Source organism: Plectrocnemia conspersa, unplaced genomic scaffold, assembly GCF_051122295.1.
Source record: "Plectrocnemia conspersa isolate PC_06_02 unplaced genomic scaffold, ASM5112229v1 ptg000006l, whole genome shotgun sequence".
Classification (NCBI taxonomy): Eukaryota; Metazoa; Arthropoda; class Insecta; order Trichoptera; family Polycentropodidae; genus Plectrocnemia; species Plectrocnemia conspersa.
Genome location: NW_028277170.1, coordinates 23888257 through 23913281, shown reverse-complemented (window position 1 = coordinate 23913281; position 25025 = coordinate 23888257). Strand labels below are relative to the sequence as shown.

General features: G+C 34.4%; 1 protein-coding gene and 2 long non-coding RNA genes across 7 annotated transcripts; 1 reads left to right on the top strand and 2 right to left on the bottom strand.

Annotated features, from left to right (window-relative positions):
* The first annotated feature begins 318 nt into the window (after positions 1–318).
* Positions 319–19351, top strand: LOC148234580 (uncharacterized). Its single transcript, XM_088187835.1, has 8 exons — positions 319–444; positions 13880–16061; positions 16466–16629; positions 16710–16846; positions 17894–18211; positions 18289–18425; positions 18494–18668; positions 18803–19351. The coding sequence occupies exons 2-8, from the start codon at positions 13882–13884 to the stop codon at positions 18872–18874; spliced, it is 3183 nt and encodes a 1060-aa protein (XP_088043961.1). The 5' UTR covers positions 319–444; positions 13880–13881; the 3' UTR covers positions 18875–19351.
* Positions 812–1587, bottom strand: LOC148234582 (uncharacterized). Its single transcript, XR_015810099.1, has 2 exons — positions 1453–1587; positions 812–1386 (listed from the first exon to the last, which is right to left on the bottom strand). It is a non-coding gene; the product is annotated as an uncharacterized LOC148234582 (long non-coding RNA).
* LOC148234581 (uncharacterized) lies at positions 4645–12352 on the bottom strand. Of its 5 annotated transcripts, none has more exons than XR_015810095.1 (5): positions 11776–12350; positions 8808–8928; positions 5309–5525; positions 5119–5249; positions 4645–5038 (listed from the first exon to the last, which is right to left on the bottom strand). It is a non-coding gene; the product is annotated as an uncharacterized LOC148234581 (long non-coding RNA). The 5 variants fall into 5 exon arrangements; XR_015810094.1 differs by lacking the exon at positions 11776–12350 and adding an exon at positions 9010–9148; XR_015810096.1 differs by lacking the exon at positions 8808–8928 and having other exon boundaries at positions 11776–12352.
* Positions 19352–25025: the final 5674 nt, after the last annotated feature.

Here is a 25025-nt window from a genome sequence, read left to right as displayed (position 1 = left end):
TTTGTTATTTTGAAAATAATTTTAGAAACTGTTTAAAAATAATTAATAACAAGAATATTCCGCGAAATATTTAAAACAAAATATTGTTTTAAAAAAAGTATCTATCAAATATTAAATTTATTAAAAAAATTCACTACGGCACCATAAATCAATTATGACAAATATTTTTTTCTGTGCGACAAGACACTGGAATATTTTATCTTAAGTTATTTTGCGATTTTAGTAATAAATCCTAGAATTCTAAGATTTTATTTGCATAAATAGATTTAAGTGCATTTCCAAACACACGTTTGCCAGTTGGTAGCACTGCTCGTGGCGGCAACTCGTTCGGCTCGAACTTGCCATTCGTTCCCGATATTCGGTGTGACTAGCAGGGTTTTGTGCAAGGTGGAGATTCGTTGCTGTTCCTGCCCGAGCTGATCGGCCGTGAAGCCCGAGGAACAGGTCAGTTTCAACATAATATGTTTCACATGCGGTGTTTACTGCTAGGGCTTTTGCTATGGTTAAATTAGACGCACCCGTTTGGCGCCATTTTTCAAATGGCCGTTGCACTAACGGCTTTTAGCGTCGGTTTCGGTCTGCGCTGCGAATAATCTCGGTATTTCATAATTTAGGAAGTTCGCCACATGCCGTAGAATTCAAAAATTCAGGTTCAATGTAATAACGACATTTGGCAGGAGGGCCACATTGCAGTGAGCCTCTTGCAAAGGCCCATTATGTGCGCAGTTATCGCCTCCCGAAGGAGATGCAAGCAGAGGCGTAGTCGGGATTTTGTCAAGGAAGGGTTTTGTCAAGAAAAAAGGCATACTAATTTTTGTAATTTATATTTAATTAACATAAAATCACCGGCTGCGCTCCGCCCCCGGGGGGGGGGGGAGGGGAGCAGACCTCCCTTCGCCATGCCAGTATACCATAAATCTTGCCACTTATGCATTTTATATATGTATATTAAAGGTAATTTTCCTCGAGTCTCGTCATAGTTCTCTCGCTTAAGCCATAGTGCCGAAATGACGTTTATTTCACCCTGCCACCCTCTAACCATGACGCTCGCTCCCTCTCTTAAGACTCGGCCACACAGAAAGCGGTCTGTCGCGGCAGGAAGCGATATCTGACCGATGCGGTCAGGCGGTCTGGTTGAATGATACAATGTTGCATCAGCTCTGTCAGACAGAACGCTGTCTACGGTAGATCGCCGTAGACCGCGTTCTGTCTGACAGAACTAATGCAACATCGCATCATTCACCAAAACCGCCTGACCGCATCGGTCAGATATCGCTTCCCGCCTCCACAGACCGCTTTCTGTGCTGCCGAGCCTTTAGCCATTCATCTGGGTCGCGCGTGTCATACTTTTCGCCTTGCTCCTCCGTGGTGTAACAATCGGCCATCCTGAAATAATTTATGTCCACATTAATAGAATACCTAATTGCTTCCACTTCCCAACCAAAAACTTACACTCCTATCATCAGACTGGTCTGATGTCAGAGTTCAACTTTCCAACAGATCAATCAGATCCTGTCATGCTTAACCTCCTTCTCCTGCAAAAAATTAGTAAATGCCTTGGTCAGAAACAACTGCCGCGGATAACCAGATTCTGCAAACACACATCACAAATTTTCAATCACTTCAGCTGAAGTCAGGGTGCTTGTGGGTTTCACAATGGCATATTTTGTGAAACCATCTACTATCATTAACAGATAACTATTTCGTTTCACACTTTTCACAAAGGGTTTTAAATGATCTATGTGCACTGTATCGAAAGGAACCGCTTGCTTCTCATAAGGATGCAAAAATCCTTCTCTGCGCCCATATGCACCCTTAGCATATGCACAATTTAGACAGGCTGCTGTATATTTGCACACAAACCTTCTCATCCAAGGAAACCAATAAGTTCTATTAATTAGTGATAAGCATCTCTCAAACCCCGGGTGGCCAATCTCATCATGATTGCAGGTACATACAGACGATCTCCGAAAGCGGTCTTACGATATAGTCGACCGTCTTTTACTGTAAATTCCTTCCTAATATGCGTGTCAGCTTGTGCGATGCTCTAATGCTCTGATAATCTCCTGAGCTTTTTCATCCTACAATTGTACTAATAAAAACCAATCAGCCTCAGTACCGTCGATCAGATTGACAGTTGTAGGATTCCGACTCAATGCATTCACATGTCGCATCTCCTCTCCGGGACGATATTCAACCTCTATATCGTACTCTTGAATGTCTAGCCACTATATAGCTATACGAGGCACTAAATATCTTTTCAGCAAAGTAGCCCTAACTGCCGAGCAATCAGTAATCACTTTGAAATGTACACCCTAAATCTCTATAGATTCTACCACAGCTAACGTGTCCAGTACATAGCTGTGATACGTGGAAGTCTCCGCCTATCGAATGTTCCTGATCTTGGGCGATTTATAAAAGTCCAGCCCGATCAAGAACTTCATATACAAAGAGTCCGGAGTCAAACAACAACATGCCAATGCGTTTGCTTTTAGTTCTTCTGGTATTCCGTCTATAATGCAGGACACCGCCCAACGTCCTGATAATTAGCACTGGTCACACAATGCCAATTTATCGTCGTAGTACTTGGTCATCGTCGGCCATTAACTTCTTGAGCAACACCGTTGGTTCTTCTCGTAGTTCGAAAGCCCTCTGTAGTCGAACTTTCCACTCCTCCCAGGTCAAGTCATAGCGTTGTAGGCGATTGTACCATAGCTGGGACGAGCCCCACATCGTATCCTGCAAAATACAAGTTTTATTATAGTCAGTCCAGCCATGAATCTGCCCCATTCGGTCCACAGTGATCTGCTCGAAATGTAGGGCACTGTGGATCGAATGTTTCGATGATTCCGCTCGTCTCTTGACGCTTTATGGTTACATTGCCCTGCACTTGACGCGTGTGACACCTGCTCGGTCTCCTGACGTCTACGTTTAGCCGACTCCTGTCTTACCACCCTCTTGGGGCTCCGGTGTCGGCTAGTCCGTCAGCTAAACCACGACTCAACCTGCTTCATGAATCGGGTTTTCAGCGTTTGGGCGTCTTCAGAGTCACTCGCAGCATTGCTCGAGTCACTCTATCCGTGACTTTCTTCATTGACATCCATCTCCAAGAAATCGTTTGACGCAAGCTCCTCCCCATATATGCAGCTCGAGTTGCTGCTGCCTCTCCGCTTGGCTCCAGCGATTTTGCTCTGGTTACCTTCAGCGCTCCCTCTCCGGATGGTTACAGCTCTAACTTTAGCGCTCGCACTCCAGGCTGCTTCAGCGCTCCCACTCCAGATGGTTCCAGGACTAGCTCTAGCGCTCGCACTCCGGGTAGCCCCAGCGCTCCCACTCCGGATGGTTTCAGCACTAAACTTAGCGCTCGCACTCCGGATGGCTCCAGCGCTCCCATTTCGGATGGTTTCAGCACTAACTTTAGCACTTGCACTCCGGGTGGCTCCAGCGCTCCCACTCCGGATGGTTCCAGCACTAACTCTAGCGCTCGCACTCCATGTGGCTCCAGTGCTCCCACCCCAGGTGGTTTCAGCACTAACTCTAGCGCTCGCAATCCAACTCCAACGCTTTCGGGCCGGATGCCTCGTGCTCTTCCTGCACCGTCGATGCTCCTCACGCTACTGTTACTGTATGCACTGCCGACACTCCCGCTACCGCTTTCGTTGTTGGTCGCCATCTTGTTTATTTACGCGTCCCTAGGATTACTTTTTACCAAGGAAAAATTAACTCAACGTTTACGTAAATACTTCCTCGACAGTCCTGAACGACGCGCATGTCGCCTGATCTCACTTCTGATTTATTAAAGGTACTTTTCGTCGAGTCTTGTCGTAGTTCTGTCGTTTAAGCCGAAATGACGTCCGTCTTCTATGGCGAGCGCCAGTCTATTCCACCCTCTGACCATGACGCTAGCCCCCTCCCTTAGCCAATCCTTTGGGTCACGCGCGTCATACTTTTCGCCTTGCTGTCCCGTGGTGTAACAATATTTTAAAATAAATACTACCTATTGCAGTCTCTAGGCTAATAAAACGTGACATTTTTTAAAAATAAAATACAATAAATGTAATAATATAGATAAGTATGTTACCATTTTTGATTATTCATCGGCGACAGATTCCATTCAAACGTCAAGTTGGCTGTATTCAACACTTCTCACAATGCATATTTCCTTGAGGTAAAAACAGTAGGAGAAATGAGCATTTTGCTCAAAAATAATATTCTATTTAAATACAAAATTGTATATATGATACACAAATACAAACAGTAATGTGCAAAGAAAACAAATCACCTAAAATAATACAATACATATGTATTATTTTCGAACACTTTTAATATTATTACATGCACTTCCTTCGATCTCAATTGATTATCGTATCACCGTACAAATCTCAACATTTTAGAAGCTTTACTGAATGTTTTCTATATGCTGATGAAATGTCACTTGAAATCCGATTAACACTAATTCATCTCCAGTTCTGCACAGCGAAACATTGTTATCCATTTCATCATTAAAATAAAATATGCAATGAAATGACAATTTTTAATGATAAACATGGCCATCCGCTAATCTATTAATCTATATCCTCATTGTAATCTATTTATTAAAAGGTCATCAGCAAAAAGTAAAAAATTTGTATGTAAAAAAGACAATTTTTTTATTTTTTATCTTATATAAACGTTTATTAGAAAATTAAAAATACAGAAAAAAGCACTTTTAAATTAAATACAAGTTTTATTTTCCATAAAAATTGTCGCTAGCTTTAGTTTTTAAATTTTACGCGATCAAGTATTGTTTTTTTATTATAACGTGAATATCATAGGGCAATTTATTTATAAACTTTTAAAAATTGGGCAGGAAACAGCTCTTGCTCATAATTACGTACAGACGTAGGTATGGCTGAAGCTGCAAAATATTTGTCTTGTTGCCTCTTCTTGGTCGGCTGGAAGTACACTTTCTTGCGCAGGCAATCTTTACAATTCCAGATGATCTCTTTTACACTCGATCATCGCAATCCATTTTGGAGCAGTAGAGTGTAGCCGTAAGCTTAACATATGAAACATAAAGTCACATGATTAAAATTACATTTATATCTTTTAATGGTGAACTTTGCAAAGCAGACATACCGAATTCTTACTACGAACTGGACTAAGTACAACTTGGAGTCTCCCCGTGCTTCTGTTGCGGTCATCGCCGCCTATTTAATATTGTAATGTCTTCCTTTTCTATTTTTTTATATAGTACTTGGCTCAAATGCCTAAAAAATGAGTCGGGCAAATTAGCAGCTCGCAGAGAGATCACAGATGTATGACTTACGCAGTGGAATAAATTCTTTGTCATGACAACAGTGAATTATACGTGTTTCTTCACTCGTACTTATCCTGATATTTCATGTGGCGTCCAAATATCCACACTTTCCATTTGAAGCTCTGAGACAAACCTTACTGGTCTTTCTGGTCCTATTACAGCAAGCATGGTGATATCTAATGGCGAAGATCATTGAATGCATCCAAAGAGCTAAAGTAGTATCACCCTGCAACAAATTAAATTAGAAATTCTTAATAATTTTTTTTAAATATAAGAAATAATTACAAACACCAGGATAAACCTAAAAAATATAAAACAATGTATATTCTAATAGTCCAGTCAAATAAGGATTTTTTCTCGGAATGAAAAATAAAACGCTGAAATTTTGCATAGACCTTTGTTTGATGTTTTAAAGACGGGCTGAACAGTTTTAAAGTATATCATATCCGCTAGTCACAAAAATCACTATTTATTGCAAATATCTCACTTCCTAAGCATCGCATATCATTAAATGATTCTCAAGACTTGTAGAGCATAAAATTTTCTATAAGTATGGTCAAATTTATTTCTTCGTATGATTAACCGTGTTCGAGGTATAGCGTGGAGAGCGGGAAGCGCACATCCGTTTATTAATAACGGTTTTTTAAGATACTACTTAGTTTCATTAAGCAATTGTTCTAAAGGCAAAGACGCATATGCGAGTACCACAATTAGAATGAGATGTTAAAATAGGTTAACTTCAAGTTTCCTGCGTAAAACATGTGACTGTGGCAGCACGTTACTTTATTATGACCATGTGTTATTTCTGACCATTTATTATCTATTCTGACCATGGTGCTAAATAAATTCTGACTGAGTTTTGATTTTTATTGTGACCCAAAGTTGATTTAAATTCTGTCCATTTAATTTTACGCAAATCTTATTGCCAATTTATGTAATACTACTTTTAAGTATATTTGTCAACCATTAGTTTCTGAGCGTGGCGCCGACATTCTAAACAAATACTGATGTTGTCACTAAATAGTATACCTGACTAGCTATTTACGCCCACACCGCGTTGACATAAAGCCGTAAATGTTGCTACTGTTAAAAACAAACAAGATATTCTTAAAATACTCTGGTATTAAGACATTCTTCATGACGGGATAATTAGTGATGGGGATTTTTTATGAGGAGACTAAGAAATAATAAAACAATAATATAGTAAGATAATCATTTAGTTAAGCAAGGATCAGAAAACATAATCTCAACGTATTACTTATTATTTTTAATCTATGAATATACGATAATACAAAATCGCAATACTACGGTAAGATTTTATAAATATCAAAATGGGACACTAAAAATAGAAAATATATATACGTGCAGGATAATAGAGGACAGATTTCTAAAGGATGTAAAAAAATGTCATTTAAAAATTTAAATTTTTTTAAGGAGAGTAGAAATGTTACAGTGAATGTATTTTTCAATGAAATTATATTTTCACTACTGTAGTACAAATACACTCACCAGCAGATAAATGTTTTTACTAGCGAAAATATAATTTAACTGAAATTATATGCTGCTTTAAAATGTATATGAAATTCGATTTTACAGTTGCGAAACGTTCATTTGATTTTTAAACCCAAGCTAATTAGTCAAACTCATATTGAACTAATACAATTTCTAAAAATCATAGTTTTAGAACTTTCATTAGGTCTAAAATACAAATTTGAATAACTCACCTCTCAGAAAAAAATAAACGAAAGTACAAACACAGATATTGCATATTGCTTCATAATTTGTCTGCGCTTCGATATTACACTGTTTTAAAAATATTATAGCCATCCTTAATGATATTGCTTCGGACTTATCATATAAGAGTATTTTCAAAAACAAGGCCAGGTCAGGTCATTTTAGTTGGCCAGTTTACTTTTTATAACAATATTGCGACTTACAATAAGTGAGAATCGAATGAAGCGCATCTAAACCGAATTTTGATTAATAGGAGAGCGCAAAAAACCTTCTCAGAAGTCAAAAATCCACGCCAAAGGCAATAAAATCGTGCCGTCAGCGACGGCGCCGACTCGATTTTATTGCTTTTGAAGTGAATTTTTTACGTTTTGAGAAATGATAATTGTTTTTACGCCCTCCAGTTGACCAAAATTCGTTTTGAATATACTTTGACTAACAATCTTATATCATATTCTTAAATAATATTGTAATATTGAAGTACAGACAAACTTTAATTTCGTGTGCTTAGATATACCGTCTGAAATATACGAAAAGTACATCGAAAGGATTTGCAGTAGCAAAAGGTCCAAATGCGATTATATAATTAATATTATTTGACACATTAAGCGAAATACAGCCAATGCTCGATTTTAAAAATTTAATGTTATCCTTAAATTTGCGTTTTTTTAAAGTTTAGAAACTCAAGTTGGATCACCCATTTTAAAAATAAACTAGATGAAATATTTTTTTTGGTCAGTCTTGGTTATATTTTTTATAATGCTGATATATTGAAAAACGATATTTCATTGTTATTGCTAGTAAAAAATATCAATTGCATAAAAAATATTTTTTCTGTGTGACAAGACACTGGAATATTTCATCTAAAGTTATTTTGCGATTTTAGAAATAAATCCTAGAATTCTAAGATTTTATTTGCGTAAATAGTTTTAAGCGCGTTTCCGAACACACGTTTGTTAGTTGGCAACACTGCTGCGACCGTCTGGCGGCAACGCGTTCGACTCAAACTTGTCATTCGTTTCCGATATTCGGTGTGACTAGCAGGCTCTTGTGCAAGGTGGAGATTCGTTGCTGTTCCTGCTCGAGCTGATCGGCCCGAGGAATAGGTCAGTTTCAACCGTATATGTTTCGAATGCGATGTTTACGGCCGGGGCATTCGCTGTGGTTAAATTAGACGCATGCGCGGGCGCCATTTTTAAATTGGCCATTGCACTAACGGCTTTTAGCGTCAGTTTCGGTCTGCGCTACGAATAATCTCGGTATTTCATAATTTGGGAAGTTCGCCACATGGCGCAGAATTAAAATATTCAGTTTAAATGGATTAACGACATTTGGCATGAGGGCCCCGCGGCAGTGAGCCTCTTGCCCATTATCTTCATGCTTATACTACTTATGTTATATTTTGCTATATTCATTCGTAAAAAAATCTCCTGTAGAACGAGAACGAGCTGGCTAATTTTTTTATTTTGACATTTTTGACATTTTAAATGTGTGGAGCGGTGTTTCGAATGATTTCGAATGCGGTGTTTACAACCGACGCTTTGGCTATGGTTAGGCTATATGCATTTTTTCGGACATTTTAAATGTGTGCGCTTATACACTTTTCGCCCGTCGAAGCGACGCAAGTATACCATAAATCTTGCTACTTATTATGCATTTTATACATGTATATTTTAAAATAAATACTACCTATTCCACACTCTAGGCAAATAAAACCTGACATTTTTAAAAAGAAATACAATAAATGTAATAATATAAACATATATAAGTATGTTACCATTATTCTGATTATTCATCGGCGACCGATTCCATTCAAACGTCAAATTGGCTGTATTCAACACTTCTCACACTGCATATTTCTTTGGGGTGAAAACAAGTAGGGGGAAATGAGCATTTTGCTGAAAAATAATATTCTATTTAATAACGACATTATAATAAAGTATTTAACAACCAGATCAGAGAAGTGAGTTTAAGCGTACTATGAACTAGGTGATCATGTAATGCACGTAGTTCCTTCGTGCTCCTCAACTGATTACCGTATCGCCGTAAAAACTTCAACATTTTAGAAACTTTACTGAATGTTTTCTATATGCTGATGGAATGCCGCTGAAATCCGATTGACATCAAAATCGATTTCCAGTTCTGCACATCGAAACATTGTTATCAATTTCATAATTAAAATAAAATATGTAATGAAATGACATTTTTTGATGATAAATGCTAATCTATTAGCGGATGGCCATGTCCGTATATTTTCAACAAGTTTTCTACAATCCTCAATGGAATCTATTTATTGAAAAGTCATCGGCAAAAAGTAAAAATTTTATATGTTACAAAAGACCATTTGTCTTTTATAAATGTTTATTAGAAAACTAAGAATACAGGAATAAACACTTAAAATTAAATACAAGTTTTATTTTCCAAAAAATTGTTGCTAACTTTAGTTTTTATAGTTTACGCGATCAAGAATTGTTTAACCCTTTGCACTCGTAATCGTTTTCGTACTAGGTATGTCGCCAGCTCGGGAGAAATCAAAAATGTTAAATTCTTTTTAAAAATTGAAATTATATATGTAGAGCATAAATATTAATGAACTAATACCAAAAATGAAGAAATCAGAATAAATACTTGCATTTCTCTAAATTAAATTTTAATATTTTTTGGTTCTCTCAAGTACCATTGGTTGACAACCCATAATAATAAATTAACACAATATGGCGATGACCCATTTTAAAATATTTATGGGACCAAAAAATGTTTTAACAATAAATAAACCTAAAAAAATACAAAAATATTCCCAGTCATGTCTCAGTTAACTCGAAATTTGTATTTTGTGAATTCTCATCTCAAAAATTAGCAAAATCATTTTTAAAAGAATACTGTAACTAGGAAGTTGTATGACGCAAAAACTAATTGCACAGTCCCACTCTTGCCTACGCAGCGGTATAATAATATGCAGTTCTTATAAAATATTTAAAAATCTTCATATAAATTTATTTTTAACAAAAAAAAAATGGTATGAAAATTTTCTTGAAAAATGTGCTGATTTAAAGGCTCGGCCACGCAGAGAGTGCTTTGTCGCAGACCGCGTTCTGTCTGACAGAACTGATGCAACATCGCATAATACAACCAGACCGCCAGATCGCTCTCTGTGTGGCCGAGCCTTAAGAGTTAAGATTATATAGTTTTTTTAATATAAGATTTAAAGTATTCAAAGGGGCTAAAAATATTATACAAAACGTGTCTTCGCCACAAAAACTCTATTATAAATTTAATTTTCTAGTCTTTAAAATTTAAGCTGGTTAGGTGGGAACAAGCAATTATTGTTCGGAACATTTATGATTGATTAATTATTAAAAAAAACATAATATAATTTTTAATAAAGGTTTTTCCTTTTTTTTAATACTACTTAATTTCATTAACGCCTTTAGCACACTGCAGCGAAAGCGAAACGGCACCGAACAGATATAAAACGCTAGTGGACAGCGAATCTCTGTCGATCACGCTTTTGAATGACTCATCGCACACCGCACGTGGACCGAATTTATCTCATTGGATGTTCTGCATCAAGTTCGCGTGTGTCGACAGATTTTCTCACTTTTGCTCGTGTTTAAAACAATTTAATTGAAAAGCTGATTGGAGCTGTTAGAGAAGGAGCATTTTTGTATGATATGAATCACAATGATTAAAAAAACGAGAAATCTCAAATGAAATCAGGACGTCTTTTTAAAATTGTTTTTATAATCACTGTAACTCGTATCATACAAAAATGTCCGTTCTCTTACAGCTTTTCAATTAAATTTTTAAACACAAGTGAAACTGCAAAAATCTATCAACACGCAAAAACTTGTTGTGGACATCCAGCGAAATGAATTCGGTCTGCTATTGGTCAGCGTGCGGTGTGCAATCTGTCATTCAAAAACACGATAAGACAGTTTCGCTTTCGCTGCAGTGTCCTAAAGGCGTAAACAATTGTTCATATATGAGTACCACGATTATCAGATGATTGATAACTTCAAGTTTTCTGCGTAAAATAAGTGACTGTGGCAGCGCGTTACTTTATTATGACCATGTGTTATTTTATTTCTGACCATCTATTATTTTTATTATGACCGTTCATTATGTTTATTCTGACCGTGGTGCTAATAAAATTCTGACGAGATTTGATTTTTATTCTGACTATTTTACGCGAATCTTATTGCCAATTTATATAATCCTCCTTTTAAGTATATTTGTCAGTCATTGGTTTCTGAGCATGGCGCCGACATTCTAAAATATTGCGTGTGCTCGATGAAAATCGGTATTTCGAGGGTGTCGGTTGGAAGGACTGATTGACCGTAAGGTTTGAAGTGATTGTTAGAATGCTGACGAACAAGGGACATTCCCCTATTTATATAAGTATGTTAATTAGATGTAAGAGAGGGGTGTTTCCAAAGTCTTAGTCCATAAAAAGACCCTCTGGATCAAAACTCGTATGCAAGTTCATAGATCCCACATAAACAAAGAGTTGTAATGTTTATCAATATGAATGCTGACGAAAAAAGGACATTCCCCTATTTATATAAGTATGTTAATTAGTAGGTAGTAAGAAAGGGGTGTCCTGTCGTCTTAGTCCATAAAAAGACCCTCTGGATCAAAACTCGTATGCAAGTTCGTTAATCCCACATAAACAAAGAGTTGTAATATATAAATATATAACAATATCTGACGTTGTTACTAAATAGTATACATGGCTGGCTACTTACATGCACACCGCGTTGACATTAGGCCGTGAGTGTTGCCACAGTTAAAAACAAACAAGACACTCTTCCTGACAGAATAATTAGTGATGGGTAAATAGAGAATTTATAGATAATTTTTTTTTATAAAGCTATTAAACAATAAAACAACAATATAGAAAGTTAATCAGGTAAAGGTGACGATTAGCGTTCGATATTATTAAGTTGGCAGCACTACATTGCACGCACACGCACACATGCTCATTCGCAGTTTGACGTTTGATGGAATGCTGCGCGCGCATCCATAACATGACATTTGTTTATGTCAGCTTCTGCATACCTAATAGATAAATAATGAACATGAATACAAAATAAAGTTTTGTTATTTATTTTATCGATAATTAGTAATTTAAAAAAATGTTCATCTCTGAAATGATTTCTATACGTAAATTCGTGTAGATATGACTCGAACAGATAAATAGTAAATAAGGATATATTATGAATATTGTCGTTGAGTTCTGTCGTCTTCCTGCCATCGTGGGATCAAGAAACAGTAATGCAATGCCAATCGCGCAATAATCGCCAAACGTCAAACTTTGAATGAGTAAGTGTGTGTGCATGTACGTGTAAGCTGTGCTCTGCAGTGCTGCCAACTTGACAATATCGAACGCTTTACCGTTAATCATTTAGTTCAGCAAAGATCAGTAATAAATTTGACGTATCTATGAACATCTTATTTAATTTAACCCTTTAGGTGCGGCAGGTGCTTTTTAATAAGTCTGCGAAAAATAACAATAATCCATGCAAAAAAAAGTGTTTATTTTGATTATTTTTATGATAATTTATTATTTAATACATGTTACTTAACCTATATCCATCTACATTTTATTTATTATTTGAGATAAAAGGGGGGGGGAAATATAAAATTAGTAACGTAATGACAAAAAAAAATGTTGCAATATATGTATATCCTATAATTAAGTCATGACAGAGAAATGTATTGCATATAAATAATGCTACTAACAAAGATTTTTTTAATATTTGTGAGACACTGTATACAAAAACATTACAAAAAATAGTTAATAAAAAATAATACTGATTGGTAAGGCGAGACGTTTTTTATGGCCGTGACTATATATCGTTCCGCCGCACTCAAGAGGCATAAAGTATCGGAACGATATATCGTTCCACCGCACTCAAAGGGTTAAGGTTTAATCGCATTTGTTCCATTTTAATAAATGATTTGTACGTGCCGTTGGTGGACCCTACACTATCAATGTTCAATTTGCTAAGAATTTATTATAGTTTTATAATTTTAGTATTATAGTTTTATTCATAATTTTGCTTTAAATAGGTTTAACTTTTTAATCCTCAAATAATAATTTTATTTCTTCTAGATATATTACGTAGGCTAACAAGTCCTTACAAAACAATAGAAAAACACATTATTTTGGATTGATTCATTATTATTTTTCAACAGTGACTTTATTAGCTCGATACTCTTCGCCCAGCGTTTTTCCGACTTTTTCAAGCCCATAAAACCTTTTTTCAAGTAGTCAAATGTAGATGATTCCGCTTGATTCCAAAAAATCGTGCCCATCACCCTGCCGGCCGATTTCACTGTCTTTATCTTATTTGGAGCTGGGTCGTATTCAGAAACCAACTGTTTCTACTGTTCCTTTGACTTTGGAGTGTAGTGGTGGATCCATGCGTTATCAACGATTATGTATCGATACCGTAACTCGTTAGTATTGCAACGGAAAAGTGCCAAACCAGCCATTTAATCGACCACACGATTCCGTTTATTCTACACTACATTTAAACTCATGTATTTAATCACAATACGAAACTCGTTTTTTTATTGCACAAAAATAACAGAGGTTGTTTGCTTCAATCAATTGTAAAAATGAAAGGATGTGATGCAAATGGCTGACAAGATGATGGCAATTTATTGACAGATGGTACTTTTTAAGAAATAAAATTGTTTCGATACTACAAGCGCCATTTTTTAGATTTTCTATGAACTTATTGACTTACTGTAGTATTATAAAATTTCATTTAAAAAAATGTTTGTTGAAATTTTGATACATCTACAATATTTTAAATAAAAATATGAATTTATATATTGCAGAAATGGAGTGCGATGAAGAAGATATAGAAGAAATAACTGCCGAATTTAAACAAATGCTTTTTTTGGATTATGAAGTGAATAAAGATGAAATCATGAAATCATACATGGAACCATTAATGGGAAATGAAATTAAACCAGATACATTTGTGGTAGCAGACTCAATCGAGTTACCAAAGGCACTTGAGTTACCTGACTCATATGAGTCATTTAATTTACACGATTTGCTTGAGGTGCTAGACTCGGTTCAGTTACCAAAGACGATTGAATCACGAGACTCAATTGCGATAGAAAAATCATTTGAGTTAGCAAACTCATATGACGTACCTGAATCATTTAATTCACACGGTTTGATTGAGGGGCTAGACTCAGTTCAGTTACCAAAGACGATTGAATCACAAGAATCAATTGCGATAGAAAAATCATTTGAGTTAGCAAACTCATATGACATACCTGAATCATTTAATTCACACGGTTTGATTGAGGGGCTAGACTCAGTTCAGTTACCAAAGACGATTGAATCACAAGACTCAATTGCGATAGAAAAATCATTTGAGTTAGCAAACTCATATGACGTACCTGAATCATTTAATTCACACGGTTTGATTGAGGGGCTAGACTCAGTTCAGTTACCAAAGACGATTGAATCACAAGACTCAATTGCGATAGAAAAATCATTTGAGTTAGCAAACTCATATGACGTACCTGAATCATTTAATTCACACGGTTTGATTGAGGGGCTAGACTCAGTTCAGTTACCAAAGACGATTGAATCACGAGACTCAATTGCGATAGAAAAATCATTTGAGTTAGCAAACTCATATGACGTACCTGAATCATTTAATTTATACGATTTGATTGAGGGGCTAGACTCAGTTCAGTTACCAAAGACGATTGAATCACCGGACTCATTTGCGAAAGAAAAAGCATTTGAGTTAGCAAACTCATATGTGTTAGAACAGGGATTTGAGGCACTAAAGGCATTTGAGCTACCTGACTCATATGAGGTAACAGGGTCATTTAATTTATCTGACTCGTTTGAAGTACCAGACTTGTTTCAATTACCAGAGACGATTGAAATACCTGACTCATTAGCGTTAGAAAATGCAGTAGCAGAGTTATTTGCGGAACTAAAGGCATTTGAGCTACCTGACTCATATGAGGTACAAAAGTCATTTAATTTACCTGACTCGTTTGAGGTACCGGACTCAATTGAGTTATCTGAGCCAATGGATGTACCGGACTCAATTGAGTTATCTGAGCCAATGGATGTGCCAGAATCATTTGAGCTACCAAAGACGATCGAATTACCAGATTTATTTGCAGCACAAGATACAATTTATTTAGCAAACTCAAATGTGGTAGCAGATGCACCAAAGGCATTTGAGCTACCTGACTCATGTGAGGTATTAGAGTCATTTCATTTACCTGACTCGTTTGAGGCGCCAGACTCAATTGAGTTATCTGAGCCAATGGATGTGCCAGAATCAGTTAATTTACCAAAGACGATCGAATTACCAGACTCGTTTTCGGCACAAGATGCAATTTATTTAGCAAACTCAAATGTGGTAGCAGATGCACCAAAGGCATTTGAGCTACCTGACTCATGTGAGGTATTAGAGTCATTTCATTTACCTGACTCGTTTGAGGCGCCAGACTCAATTGAGTTATCTGAGCCAATGGATGTGCCAGAATCAGTTAATTTACCAAAGACGATCGAATTACCAGACTCGTTTGCGGCACAAGATGCAATTTATTTAGCAAACTCAAATGTGGTAGCAGAGGCACCAAAGGCATTTGAGCTTCCTGACTCATGTGAGGTACCAGAGTCATCTAATTTACTTGCCTTGTTTGAGTTATCTGAGCCAATGGATGTGCAAAACTCGTTTGAGTTACCAAAGACGACCAAATTACCAGATGCAGTGTTAGCAAATGCTTTTGAGTTACCAAACTCATTTGTGCTAGCAGAGGCGTTAGAGCTACCAAAGGCATTTGTGCTACCCGAGTCATTTGAGGTACCAGCGTTATTTGAATTACCTGACACAATTGAAGTATCAGAATACTTTGTGTTACCTGACACAGTTGAGGTACCAGTGTCATTTAAGCTACCAGACACACTTGAATCACCAGTGAATGCATCGACAAAAGATGAACAACCCACGAAGAAAATGTTTGAATCGAAAAAGTTAGTATTAAATTTTATTATGTTGGTGAGCGTTAAAAAAACTGAAACAGAATTTTATATTAAAGTTTGGTCAACTATTTAATAAATATTATTTATAATTGAAGCTGTCTGCAAAAAGAGTTTATATAAAAAATAATTTATATAATAACTATTCAATTGAAGGACTCAATATTGAAATATATTGCAATATTTTTTCCATAATCGGCAAATATTCTGACTATAGTAAGGCTACTCGCTACTAACCGTTACTTAAAAATTTGAGGTATATAACGGCAAGACGTAAAATATTTTGATTTTTACATAATTATTATCCTATATTTGTTTGTACAACAATATAAATGCAATCACTCATTGTTAAGGTGAAAAAGTTAATAAAAGCCAAGCTTATTCATTTATTTTCTTAGAAACTTGCCATCGAAACAATCCAAAGTGGAGCAAGTCAAGTGCAATACATGCAACAGGGAGTTTGAAACGATGGTTGCGCTTCTAAACCACGAGAGAGTCCACAAGCCGACGCTTATAGGATCACACGAATGCCCCGTGTGCCACAGGGCATTCGAAACTCTGAGTATACTATCCTCATAATATTATATACCACAAAATATTTTTTTTAAATACTAAAACTAATCGAATCTTTTTTTTTTATAGAAAATCTCATGCGCCACACTAAGTTCGCCCATACATGCAGGAATAATTTCAAGTGTGAAATATGTGATTTCACTACTAGCGAGCGCTCAAAGCTGAAAAAACACGCCAACTCCCACTTGGTGGAGAAACCGTTAAAGGTATGCTTTAAAATTTATTCTTCGGTTGTATTCAGGCATTGGAGAATATTTGCAGACATGTATTGTTGCTGTATGAGAATTTGGTTTATGAAGATGAAACATTATTAAGTAAATTTGATAGCCCCCACATCTTGACTCAACCCCCCCCCCCTCAAATTTGGCCAGAAAAATGCATATCATTTATTAAAATACCATGAATTTTAATGAAATCGAAATATTAAAAAACCGATCACTGACTAATCAACTTTTGCACCCCCCCCCCCCCTTCCTTGAAAAAAGCTAAAATGGCGTCTCTGATTCTAAACCAGAAATTCTCTGGTTATCTCTCAAAGAAAATCTAAAGAAAACAATCTTGAATCTATCCCAGTTCACTGAAATCATATCAGAATACATTTTCACTGGTACTTTTGCATACATAGTAATATATACATTTATGATACACATCATTATTAATTTACATGTGATGTATAAATTTTACAGTGAATGTGTATTTTTCAATGAAGCTATATTTTCACTAGTGAAGTGCAAATACATTTTTACCAGCAGATATATATTTCTATTAGCGAACATAGAAATTAAAAGTAGTGAAATTATATATGAAGGCTAAATTCAAGGGAGGGGGGCAATTACCCCCACCTGCCCTTCCAAATGACGTCCCTTCTGTATAGTATTAATTCTATTAACATAAATTGAGGATATAAAAAACGATAATAAAGATCAGAATAACATTTTTTTCAATAATAATTATTTTAATCTCATACATTGTAAATATTTCATTTATTTTTAAATAATACCGCTATACCGTACGATACAGCGAATGGTTGAAGGCGAATAATTTTTGTACAGTTGACGCGTTGCTTTGGTCACTAATAATACATTATAAAACTAATATGAAATACACCTTTGACAACTGTAGACAATTCTGTGTGTATTGTTAGTATCTATGACTATACTTAAAGTTTGCTTACTTATAATATACTCACAAAGACGGGACTATGTCACATGACTCGAGCAAGTAGAAAACTAAGTTAAAAAACATTTTTTCAGTGTCCTCAATGCACGTATGCATCGCACGACAACTTCAAATTGAAGAGGCACATTATTATGCACACCGGTAAAAAGCTGTATAAATGCAATATTTGTGAAAAGAGGTTCACACAGCCATACACACTGAAGAAGCACACGCTGAATCATAACAAAAGCGAAAGGATCAGGATATCGTGCGAACAATGCCAGTACACTTGCACCCGCTTACACTATCTCAATCAGCACATCCAGAAAATGCATGGACTCAGCGAGCTTGAAAAGTGCCCAAAATGCGATTTTTACTTTAAGGATAAATTTAGCTTATCAGTACACAAAAAGGTATTATAAAATAGGATTATACCGATAATTATATAATACGCTAGCTTGTCGTTAATTACTCACTAATTACTTTGCAGCAGCATATTGGGAAGAAACTACTAAAATGTACTGAGTGCCCTTACGAAGCAGAAAGAAAGAATCGTATGACAGCACACATGCTTATTCATACTAACACGAAGCCATATAAATGTGATAAATGCATAAAAAAATTCAGGTATTCATTAATCTAATGTACACTTTTAAAATTCTATTGGTTTTGTACTCACTTTCGACATGTTTCAGGAGTATGCAAAGACTCAAAGTACACAAAAATAAATATCATGTTTCGGAATGTGTACCGTCACTATTACAAAAAAAATCTTTGAAGTGCGCCCACTGCAGCAAACAATTTAAATGGAAAAGTAATCTGATTAAGCACGTGGCTACTCATGGTGTTGATCTCTTCAAACTTCAAGCGGTAAGTGAAAAGATGTCACTATATTTATATATATATATATATATTATATATATATATATATATAATATATATATATATATATATATATATATATTTTTTTATTCATTAAATTAATTAAAATTTACATATTTTAGCTGGCAATGGAAGAAGATATGTTTGACTCGGAAGTCCAAAACGCTGTTAAAAGTCTTTTAGATGATAACTAAGAGTGTGTATAGTATGTTAGTATGTAAAGCAGTAAATACATTTCAATAACATGTTTTTATCGATTTACTTGAATTTTCAAGTGAATGCACTGTTAAGAGCTATTTTAATCTGCAAATGGCAAAAAGAGGGTAATAGTATTGAAATTGATTCAAAAATGTATAATTGTAAACATTATTGAATCATACAATTAATTTTAATTTTTTTTTAAAAGATGTAAGATTGTCAAAATTTTATTGTCAATCGAAATATCTGAGTTTTGGAATATGTGTATTGTTTTAGGCAAAAGGTATTAATATTAATTTATATAAATGCTCTTAAAAAGTTGTGATATTTTAATTTTTTTAGTCAAAATATGCATATTGTATAAGCAATATGTGACATTTTTTTATATTAAAATTTAATATACCTCCGGACAGTAGGGTATCCAAATAACTATGGAAATAAATAAAATAATTTTAACGTGCAAATGGAAAAAAGAGGGTAATAGTATTAAAATTGATTCAAAAATGTATAATTGTAAACATTATTGAATCATACAATTAATTTTAAATTTTTTTAAAAGATGTAAGATTGTCAAAATTTTATTGTCAATCGAAATATCTGAGTTTTGGAATATGTGTATTGTTTTAAGCGAAAGGTATTCATATTAATTTATATAAATGTTCCTAAAAAGTTGTGATATTTTAATTTTTTTTTAGTCTAAATATGCATATTGTTTAAAGCAATACATATATGACATTTTTTTATATTAAAATTTTTAAAATATTCAAATAGAACATTTTAAAAAGATATACGATTGTAAATATTTTATCAATCCAAATATCTGACTTCGCATTTAAAGCAAAATTTGATTATTATATTTATATAAAAAAAATTAAAATAGGTATAATATTATTGAAATGGAAGATTGACGTTATTTTGTTCAATCGATATATGTACATTTCCATATATGTACATATATTTCTTTAAGTAAAAAGTGATAATGTTAATTTATGTAGAAAATTGAAAAATAGATTTAATATTGTTCAAATAGAACATTTTATAGAGATATACGATTGTAAATGTTTTATTCAATTGAAATACGTGATTTTGCGTATTCAAAGGTAAAAGTGATATTAATCATTTATATTGCAAATTTTAAAATATTATTAAAATATAACATTTTAAAAAGATGCAGATTGACAATATTTTGTTCAATCGAAATATTTTAATTTGCGTATATGTATACTGTTTAAAGTAAATGTGATATTAATAATTTATATTGCAAATTTTAAAATTGAAAAAAAATTGTTCAAATATAACATTTTTAAAATATGTATATTGACAATATATTGTTCAATACAAATTTGCGTATATTTATATTGCTTTAAGTAAAAAGTGATTATGTTAATTTATATAGAAAGTTTTAAAATAGATTTATTTAATGAAATACGTGATTTTGCGTATTTAAAAATGTGATATTAATAATTCGTGTTGGAAATTTTGAAGTAGTTCACATAGAACATTTTAAAAAGATGTACGATTGTAAATGTTTTATTCAATTGAAATACGTGATTTTGCGTATTCAAAGTTAAAAGTGATATTAATCATTTATATTGCAAATTTTAAAATATCGTTCAAATATAACATTTTAAAAATATGCAAGATTGACAATATTTTGTTTAATCGAAATATGTAAGTTTGCGTCGATGCATATTGTTTAAAGCAATACGTTATGAAAATAATTCTCATAAAAAAATAAACAGATGTAAGATTTTGTTTTTTGTTCAGTCTAAATATGCTTATTGTTTTAAGCAAATAGTGATAGTAACATTTAAAATACATACATTTTTTCTTAAAATTATATAATATATATTTATTAAAGTTATTGTTATTGTTTTTTGTTCAGTCAAAATATTTATGTTTATTGCTTATACCAAAACGAAATTATATTTTATTTTTAAAATATTGTTCAAATAGAACATTTTAAAAATATGCAAGTATATTGTTTAAAACAATACGTGATTAATAATAATTTTCATAAAAAAATAAACATATGTAAGATTTTGTTTTTTGATCAATCTAAATCTACGTATTGTTTTAAGCAAATAGTGATAATAATACTTTACATTTAAAATTTTAAAATACGTACAATTTTGTTTAAAATTATATAATATATATATATTAAAGTTATTGTTATTGTTTTTTGTTCAGTCAAAATATGTATGTTTATTGCTTAAACCAAAACGTAATTTTATTTTATTTTTAAAATATTGTTCAAATAGAACATTTTAAAAATATGCAAGTATATTGTTTAAAGCAATATTTGATTAATAATAATTTTCATAAAAAAATAAACCGATGTAAGATTTTGTTTTTTGTTCAGTCTAAAGTTGAACAAACATTTATTTATTATAAAATATTCAATATAAATTAACATCATTACTTTTTGTTTTAAACAATATACATATTTTGATTGAACAACAATTTTTAAGTCTTACGTATTTTTAAATGTTCTATTTCAACAATATTTTAAAATAGAACATTTTAAAAATATGTAAGATTTAAAAAATTTTGTCAATCAAAATATGTTTATTGTTTAAAGCAAAAAGTAATGATGTTAATTCATATTGAACATTTTTTGCTCAATACAAATATTTGTTCAACTAAAACATTTTTTAAATATTTAAGATTGTCAATACTTTGTTGAATCGAAATATGTAAATTTGCGTATATGTATATTGTTCAAAGCAAGTGAGATTTTAAATATTTTGTTTAATCGAAATATGTAAATTCGCAAATAAATTGCTGATACATATACAACAAAATACAGATTAGAGAATACTTTGTTAGATTTTAAGAACTGATTACGTACTTAATAACATAATTTGTAATTTTTATTTCATTAAAAACATTTCACAAGATAACTACTTTTATTGTTACTACTTCAGCTCGTTTTAATAACGTCGAACCAAAGGTCTGTGCAATATTTCAGTTTTCTATCTTTCATTCCGAGGTTATTATTTTATCCTTATTTTACTGGACTAAATCTACTTAGATTAGCATTTCTTAATTGGGATCCATGTGGCTTTAAAATAATAAAGGGGGGAAATATAAAAACAATACCTTAATAATTACAAAATTATATTATGTTTTAATAACTACAATGAAAAAAAATATTTTCTATATTTTAATACTTATTCCGATTACTATGAAATGCTATTCACATGCCGACAAGCCATTAAAGGCATATTTTGGGAATGCCTTAACAAAGAACAGATTCTTTCTTCAATGATGACGCCAGAACTGTCATTTCTCAGCAAAATAACAAAAGCAGATATTCGTGTTATATAATGCTCATGATCTATATTGTTGATATATCATGCTCATGATTTAATACATATTTATAATTTAAATATTCAGGTAATGCATAAAGGAAAGGTCTTATATTAAAAAACAATTTTATTTTTTAAATATATTTATTTGCAGAAGAAACGCTAATGGTAAATATTAATTAGATACCGTAAATGTTTTGATCCCACAGTTTTTTTTTATATAATACCTATACTTATTCAACGATTTAATACAACTTTGTGATTAAAGCAGAAAAATATGATCTCTAAATATACAATTGTATATGAATACATTTATTTTAATTTATTATTATCAACAAGTTATTCACAGATACTGTGGAAATAAAACGTTTGAACTCCATTAAATTTGATTAGATAAAAAATATATTATTTATATTAAATCTCTATTTTATCTTCAATTTGTTAATTTATTATCGGAAAAGGCTCATATTATAATTATATTACTTTAATATAATTTTTACTAATGCGTTATTAAATAAATTAAAATAAAAACATGGTCAAGATAAGCATAGCTAAGACTAAGTTTAATTTTAAAAGAAAATATTTCAACGTCAAAGCCGGCAATGTAGGAGCACAGTTGTCAATATTTATTCTTAATTAATTTCTTATGCCATTTATTTACAATTATGGGCTTTATTGAAGATACTTCGATCATTTTGATATCTCAGATTTAAGCCATACTCATTCACAGATATGTACAGCTGGCTGGACTCCGCTTCACTAATACCCGGTCTCCAGGATGGAATCTCGACACTCGGCCCGCTTCCTCTCTGTGTGCTGGACTCTTTAGAGGATGTCGCCAGTCGTAAGTATGCGCCGCCGCCGCCGGAGACCCCGTCTCTGCGTTTTTTGCCGCTAGGTTGTACCAGAACACGGCCATCAGTGGGGAGATCTCACTCCTTGCCGCCGTTCTTTTGATAGTCCGATGGTTTCTGAGAAGTCAAAACGGCGTATTGTACACATGGTCACTATTCAAAGGGAATTATCGTCTAATGGATAATTTTTGCTTTTATTGGTTTTTAGTGGGCTCTTCCATCGTCCTCTTTAGCCAGTGCTTCTCGACCCTCGTCAGCACGTCCGCCCTGTTCTTGCTCGACTCGACTCGACGAACGCGATGAAAGCAGTCACCCCGTACTCGTTCATCACCTCCCGCAGAAGCGATAAACGCCTTCTCACTAGTAGTTCGGTCATCCTAGACACTTTCACTCTACAATTTCCCTGTAGGGCCGAGCTCACCCAGCTGACGACGGTGGCAGAGTCACACATGATCTGAATTTTTCGCAGACTTTTTCGATCTGAATTTTTCGCAGAATTTTTCGCCGCACCGGAAGCATGCCATCTTGGTGCCCCACCACGTGCTTTCACCACGTGGTCCCGTTGCTGCTACTGCAGCAATTTCCTCCCTCGCCGCCACTACCGCTACCGTCTCGTGGATATCACATTCAATCAGCTTCGTCGCCTTCCCGACTAGCTGCGACAAGTCTGACGATGTCTCCAGGCGCATCTGTTTTGACACACCTAACGGCAGTCCCAGCACGAACAAATGGCTGAGCAGGTGATCCTGTAGTCCGCCCGCTAACGCGCCCAGCCGCCTCAGTTCCATGAGAAAGACTTCCGGTCTTTCTCCGCTCCGGCACTTCCTCGTCATGAGCTCTTCGAACGCACGGATCGGTGTAAACCCGTGCGTCCCCCTCAGCGCCATTTTTATACTTTTTACATCGGTCTTCTCTTCGGCGCTCAGCTCGGCATATCGACGCATTGCGATCCCCGACAAAAACATCGCGAGCGTCGACGCTCGATCCGCCTCCTCGATCTTCTTGATATCACAGAGGATCTCGAACCTCTATAACCAGTCTTCGACGCAGCCCTTGCCGTCGAACCTCTCGAGGACGTCCACCAACCTGACGTCCGCCATTGCGCTGAAATAGCTTGTTGTGTTGAATTAGATCAATGTGGCCGTTATCGCCAACCAACCTCCGTTCCGCGAGTTGTTGATCCTCCGCCCTCCGTTGTCATGCCGCCCCCGTTGGCCTTAAGCCCACCTCGGTCAGCCTAGTCCTAACAAATAAGTACGACAAAAAAAATATGTAAAATCAAGCTTTTTTGATTATTACCATAAATCTCAAAGCCAGACACCGTTTATTTTGGCCGGACACGCAATCAAAAAGCCTAACTATGTCCTGCTTTATCCGGACGTCTGGCAGCCCTAAACCCATATATAGTGGAATAATAATAATATCTATTAAACTCTAGATGTTATATATGTGGCATGCAAACATAAGTAATCATCATCATCATCATCATGACGCTACAGCTACGGGGTTTGATCTCAATCACGATTATTCTTCATTTGCTCTATCCTCGGCCCCACTCGCTGACGCTGAGTGTATATTAGATCCTTTATTACATCATTTAGCCAATGTAGTCTCGGTCTGCCTTCGCTCTTTTTACGCTCAGGCTTATAAAAGGGCAGTCGCTTCGCAGATTTCAATTCGTCCATATGGGGCAAATGTTCGGCCAACCTAAGACGTTAAATTTGAATATAGTTGATGACGTTAGGCACCCGATACAACCCCATAAGCCAGATAATCTTCCTCACGATCCTTCTCTTGAAAGCCTGTAGATCAGGTCTCGGCAACTTTTTTTTTGCTATGGGTCAAAATAATTAAAATGTGACTATCTTTTAATCAAACGTCATTTAATCTGCATCGATATTGAGTTTAAGCAATTTATTTTACTATAACTGTTTATTCAGGCATTGTCTCAAAGCACTATAGTAGAAAAGTCTAAAAAAATA